This window comes from Austrofundulus limnaeus, unplaced genomic scaffold (assembly GCF_001266775.1).
Source record: "Austrofundulus limnaeus strain Quisiro unplaced genomic scaffold, Austrofundulus_limnaeus-1.0 Scaffold27, whole genome shotgun sequence".
Lineage (NCBI taxonomy): Eukaryota > Metazoa > Chordata > Actinopteri > Cyprinodontiformes > Rivulidae > Austrofundulus > Austrofundulus limnaeus.
This window is the reverse complement of record NW_013952429.1, coordinates 443,915-449,857: the sequence shown is the minus strand read 5'-3', so window position 1 is coordinate 449,857 and position 5,943 is coordinate 443,915. Positions and strand designations below refer to the sequence as shown.

The 5,943-nt window shown below is 39.8% G+C and overlaps 1 protein-coding gene across 2 annotated transcripts in view; it reads left to right on the top strand.

The window, feature by feature from the left end:
- Nucleotides 1–4,496, top strand: part of chtopa (chromatin target of PRMT1a) — a 21,469-nt gene extending 16,973 nt beyond the window's left edge. For both annotated transcript variants that reach the window (XM_014004854.1, XM_014004855.1), the window contains 3 exons: nucleotides 749–914; nucleotides 2,733–2,885; nucleotides 3,683–4,496. In XM_014004854.1, the coding sequence (XP_013860308.1) occupies nucleotides 749–914; nucleotides 2,733–2,885; nucleotides 3,683–3,882 (519 nt within the window). In that variant the 3' untranslated portion in view covers nucleotides 3,883–4,496. The remainder of the gene's footprint in view (nucleotides 1–748; nucleotides 915–2,732; nucleotides 2,886–3,682) is intronic.
- Nucleotides 4,497–5,943: the final 1,447 nt, after the last annotated feature.

Genomic DNA, 5,943 nt, shown 5'->3' with positions numbered 1-5,943 from the left:
ATATTTACTGAGAAAAATAGTGACGTGTTCAATACTTATTTTACCCGCTGTATGTTAACATCAGCCAATGCATTAAGTGTCATCATAGTAAACCACTGGTATAGTATCATGTCTCATCTTCAACCATTTGTTGCACATTAGCTGTTTGTTAAAAATGGTGCTTGCACTGTATCTGTATTATTTAATTAGATTTTTCTTATTACATGTATTAATGTTAAAATATTTCTTAAGTTTCATGGGTCATCCTTTTAATTTCTTTGAGAACTAAGGTAGAGACAGGGTGACATTCTCAGGTGTGAGCAGGTGAGATGAGACGTGCACTGCTGGAACAGGAGCTGCACCCACAGGAAGCATGGATGCAGGGTGTGACAGAAAAAATACTCCACTAATCAAATAAAAAATGGCAGATTAGTCGTCTATCAAAATAGTCATTAGTGTCAACCCTTGTGGATTGTAACTAGTTACATTTGAATAACTTTTTTGAAGCAATATACTTCTCGGAGTAGTTTTACTACACCATACTTCAGTTCAGAATGTCAGCTTTTATTTCCTGTTATTTACATGTAGATGTGTTTAACATCTCTACTAATAACATCATTTCCAGGTTTGATCAAAACAGTTACTGCTTGGTTCTTTCTCATAAGTTGATCTTCACCTAAAACTAAAGAAATTATCCAAAATGTATTTAATGATCAAATTTTATGACTATTTTATTTTCTCATGATTGCATCTCCTGAACCTGTGGCAGAGCCTGAAGCAGCGTCTGGGGAAGGGCAGCATCCAGGCCAGGCTGGGCCGGCCCGTCGGAGTCCTGATGAGAGGAGGACCTGCTGGGGGCAGAGGAGGAATGCGGGGGATGACCAGGGGAGGCATGAGAGGAGGAATCATTCGAGGAGCTTTGTCTTCTCTAAGGGGTTTGTGACCCAGTCATGTCCTTCTGCTAGTTTTGATTGTTTCAGCCGAGGGCAGGATGATAAGGCTGAAAGTTAATCACAATGTGAACGTTTATCAGTCTGTTGATAATTATTGATTAGTTTTTTTGTTTTATTTATTTGAAAAAAGGACCAGGAGAAAAAGTCCTGACCTTTCCTCTTTTATCCACAATTTATTCTCGAGCTGTTGCATCATTTTTTCCGTACACGCCACGTTTTTGTAAAGCACTTTTTGGTCACGATGGCGAAACATGAAACTTACTGCACGTTACTCAACAGGTTGTTGCTAGCTTACCAAAGAGTGAGTGAGTTATCCGCAGTTTACACTGAGTCCACTCTGCTGCGAAGCACACAGGAGCTCTGAGACGCAGCACAAGAAATCTGAGCCATAAAGCCAGTGATGTGGACGTCAGACAAAATAATTCATTCTGTGGAAGACGCTCTCAACAACAACAAATCCACTTGTATTTTGCGTGTATCTGTATGCTTCATGTTACCATCTGCTTCAGTTTTGACAGCATGTGTGTATAAATATAACCATATATTTCTTGATGTAGATGCTAGGATTTTGACAATATTAATCTCTTTGGTGAATTACTTTGAAAATATGGTCATTATTGCAGTGTGATTGACCCCTAATTTACACTACATGCGTTCCGCTCCGCTCCGACCTCCGCAGCAAATTATAATCAATGAGAGTATTTACACTGGCGGTGAGCGGACGGCGATCCGGCAAAATTAGAACAGATCCTATTTTTGCCGGACGCCGGAGCTGCGCCAGAGTCAATTTTTAAAGATTACATCGCACCAACGGGAAGAGAAACGAGCACAACATCCGTGTTTTCAAAATAAGACTCTTTTAGGCTGGATAATTTGTCAGAATAATGTCAAAATTGCAGCTATATTAATAAATATACGGATATATTTCTACACAAATGCTGTCAGAGTGTATCGTTCTGTTTGGGAAGTAGATGGAAACGTAGCATGAAGCATATGTACACAACACGATACACGTGGATTTTATTTTGAAATCAGAAGTTTCAGAAAGACGAGTGTGAGACAGTTTGAACATATATATCAAAAACCTTTATATTAATGTTTTCAGCTGTGTTTGGAGTTTTTTTTTTCACAGAGTTAATTATTTTTTGCTGTGACTTCCACATTTATTACTGACTGAATTTATCGCACCATCTCCTTCCTGCACACCCTCTCTCCTCTGTGTCGGACCGGACCGGAGCTGAGCGCAGTGGACGCTGTATAAATCGGGGCACAAACGAACAGCTGCGAACTGCACACCGCAGCGCAGCGGAGCGGAGACGCATGTAGTGTAAATCCGGGGTGACTCCGCACTTGTTCGTCTGGCAAAAATGGGATCAAGTCTAATTTTGGCTGATCGTCATGTGCACGCAGCCGTTGTTTGGATGCAGTGTAAATATTCAGATTGATTATAATAGATGTGTTTGTGCTGCAGAGGTCGGAGCCGAGTGGACGCAGTGTAAATTGGATTTAGTTGATGCCACCAGCCTTGCTGAGCTGAGCTGTGAGAGGTCGAGCAGCTAAACCTTTCCTCTGCCTACACCTCTCAGAACACTGTCATGTTCTGATTGGAGTTCAGTGAAATGATCATCATTTTATCGGATGTATTTTCTGTTGATATTGATCATGATCATGTCCCTTTAATGGCTTTATATTTTTATTCATTGTATTTTCCCCATGTGAGCGAGGCCCCAGTGTTCTACCGTCAGGCTGTAGTTTGGTTGTTGTTTTCCCGCACTTATGTGATCTGATTTTTGGAAACAGGAAGGAGAATGCCTGTAGGTGGACCCATGAGAGGTCGTGGATTTGCAGGTCGCCTCCCAATGCGTAGAGGAGGAAGGTTCCGCGGAGGACCAGCTGGAAGAGGTGGACCTCTGTCTCGAGGAGGGGGCCGAGGAGGAATGCTCAGGGGAAGAGGTTGGCTCTTTTTTAAATTTCCATTACATTTTACCAACTATAGTTTCTTTTTGTGACTCGGCTCTAAAATCTTTACTTTTGTTGGTTTCTCATCACAATCTCATCCTGCAGATCCTTAAAAAGTCATTGAATTCAGCAATCCAAAAATAAGGCCTTAATTAGCCTTAAAATGTCTTAAATCAGCCTTTCAGAAGTCTTAAAAATATTAACACATGATTGTAATTCATCTCCAGTATGAAAATAATTGGTAAAAAAAATTTTTTAAATATTCACATGCAGACTTTCTCCTTTGACATCACTTCCTGTTATTTCACGTGCAAATATCTCAACAACTGTTCATCTGAGCAATATAAGATTTGTTTTGTAATATGTTAATAATGTCTTTCCATAAATGCATTCATATTTCTTACAAAAACTTGATGTCACAGGCACTTTAAGGTTTCATCTACAGCAAATTGGGATTTAGACCCACTGTGGGTCCTAAAACTGCAGATTTTGGGTAGTTAGAGGATTTCCTGAAATTAAATGAAGTTTAAAACTGACTGCTAAGGATGTTTCTGCTATAGTTGGATATGGATAAAAACAATTGGTCTGTTAGCAATATTTGAATACTTCAACCAAAAATACTTTGATTCATCAGTTTCTGCCACAGTTTTTATTTTATTTTTGTCAGTTGGGTTTATTATGAAATAGGTCTTAAATTTAATTTCACTTGGCATTAAAAAGTCTTAACTTACTTTAAGCTGTAGGAACCCTGCGTCATGTGTACTCAGACGTTGTTGGTTTTTCTGGAACAGGCCGTGGTGGATTCCGCGGACGTCTGGCGTTTGCCGGTCGAGGCCGTGGTCGTGGGCGGGGCCGAGGAGTGGGCCGGCCATCCGTTACTCGTGAACAACTGGACAATCAATTAGACGCCTACATGTCAAAGACCAAGGGTCACTTGGACGCAGAGCTGGACGCCTACATGGCCCAGGCAGACCCAGACAGCATGGAGTGACTGAGCGAGGACACGCAGGACTGTGTAGCTGAAGTGTACGGTGTAGTGTAGCGTTAGGTGGAAGTGCTAACACAGGCCCAGTGCCACCTGACCTTTGCTTACTTCAGCAGCAAACTCTTATTAAAAGAATCATTGAATTGAAGAATTGGTGCGTGAAGACAAATTAGACCTGATGTTTGTAGACTACGCCTCCCTGAGAAACTTTGTTTTCTATTGAAACAAACACAACATATAAAACTGATCAGGTGAATCACTTCTATGTTAGTTTTTACTATTTGTCTGCTCAGTCCTTTTGGAGTTATTTCATTGGCTTATCTTATATAATTTGTATTTTTTTTTTTTATGCTTCACAGGAGCAAAAACAAAGACATTTTAAAAGTATTTTTTTCCTTCTTTTGTATTTGAAAAATGTAGTACTGTTAAGATTTTGTGTTTATTTGTATTCCCTTAAAATGTTTTAAAATAAAAACAAACTTCTAAGTTATATGTTAAATGAGAGTTTTGAACATGGTTTTAGATTCAGCTCAGTTTACCAAAATTCATCTCTGTCAGCAAGTTTTCTCCAGCCTGATTCAGTTCCAGTCAAAAAATAAAGGTCACGCTTTAATATTTCATTGGACCACCTTTAGCTTTGATTACAGCACTCATTCTCTGTGTCATTGTTTGGATAAACTTCTACAAAGTCAGCAGATTTATTTCATCCATTGTTGTATTAATGTTTCACCAAGTTCTTGTATTGATGATGGTAGAGTCTGAACTTCTCCAGCTCATCCTAAATATTCTCACTGGACTCTGTGGAGCCAATCCATGTGTGAAAATGATGTCTCATGCTCCCTGAACCACTCTTTCACAATAAGAGCCCCATGAATCCTGTCATTGTCATCTTAGAATATGTCCGTGCCATCAGGGAAGAAACAATCATTGAAGGAATAACCTGCTCATTCAGTATATTCAGGTCGTCAGCTGACCTCATTCTTTGAGCACAGACTGTTGTTGGACTTGGACCTGGACCTGACCACCTGCAGCAGCCCCACATCATAGACCTGCCCCCACAGGCTGGTACAGTAGAGACTGATTACCCTGATGCACCATCACTCTGGAACAGGGTCAGTCTGGACTCATCAGACCTCCAGAGTCCAGTCTTTATGCTCCCTAGAAAAATGAATCTTTTCTTTTTGCTTAGTCAATGATTTGACACTTCTAAAACAGACTGACATCTTTTCCACGACCACAGGATGTCTTTCCACATGGTTGTTTAAGAAATGAGAAGCAACTCATTGCACCAGTTGGGGTCATTAGTTTCCAGCTGAAAGATAATCACACATTCAGTAATTATCCAATAGGAGGCTTGTACCTAAACCCAGGTGGCAACTTGTTTTTTGGCCAGGCAGTTTATAATCCAATCGTGTAAAGTACACAAAATATCAATTAGACCTTATTCAGGATAGGTGGTGGTGGTGAGGAGGACAAGAAAGACGAGCAAACACTGGAGGACTGGTCCAGGTGTTTATACAGGAAGAAAAACAGATTAATGGGAGTAATAACTATCTAAAAGTGAAGATCAAGTTAAGAGCAACAGAGTGAGGACGTGCTCAGTTTGTCCTCACTAAGAACTCAGGAAACCTAAGTCTTAACTATAGGATTTATCAAAAAGGAAAGTCTTCTAATCTTAAAAGTACAGTCAGGTCCATAGTATGGTTGGACAGAGACATTTTTCTAATTTTGGTTCTAGACATTACCACAATAAATTTTAAACAAAACAATTCAGATGCAGTTGAAGTTCAGACTTTCAGCTTTAATTCAGTGTGTTAAACAAAATTATTGTATAAAAATGTGTGGAACTAAAGCATCTTATAAACACAATCCCTTCACTTCAGAGGCTCAAAAGCAATTGGACAAATTCAATAATTGTAAATAAAATGTTCATTTCTAGTTCTTGGTTGAAAAGCCTTTGTTGTCAATGACTGCCTGAAGTCTTGAGCTCATGGACGTCACTAGACGCTGTGTTTCCTGCTTTTTAATGCTCTGCCAGGCCTTCACTGCAGCTGTTTTCAGTTGCTG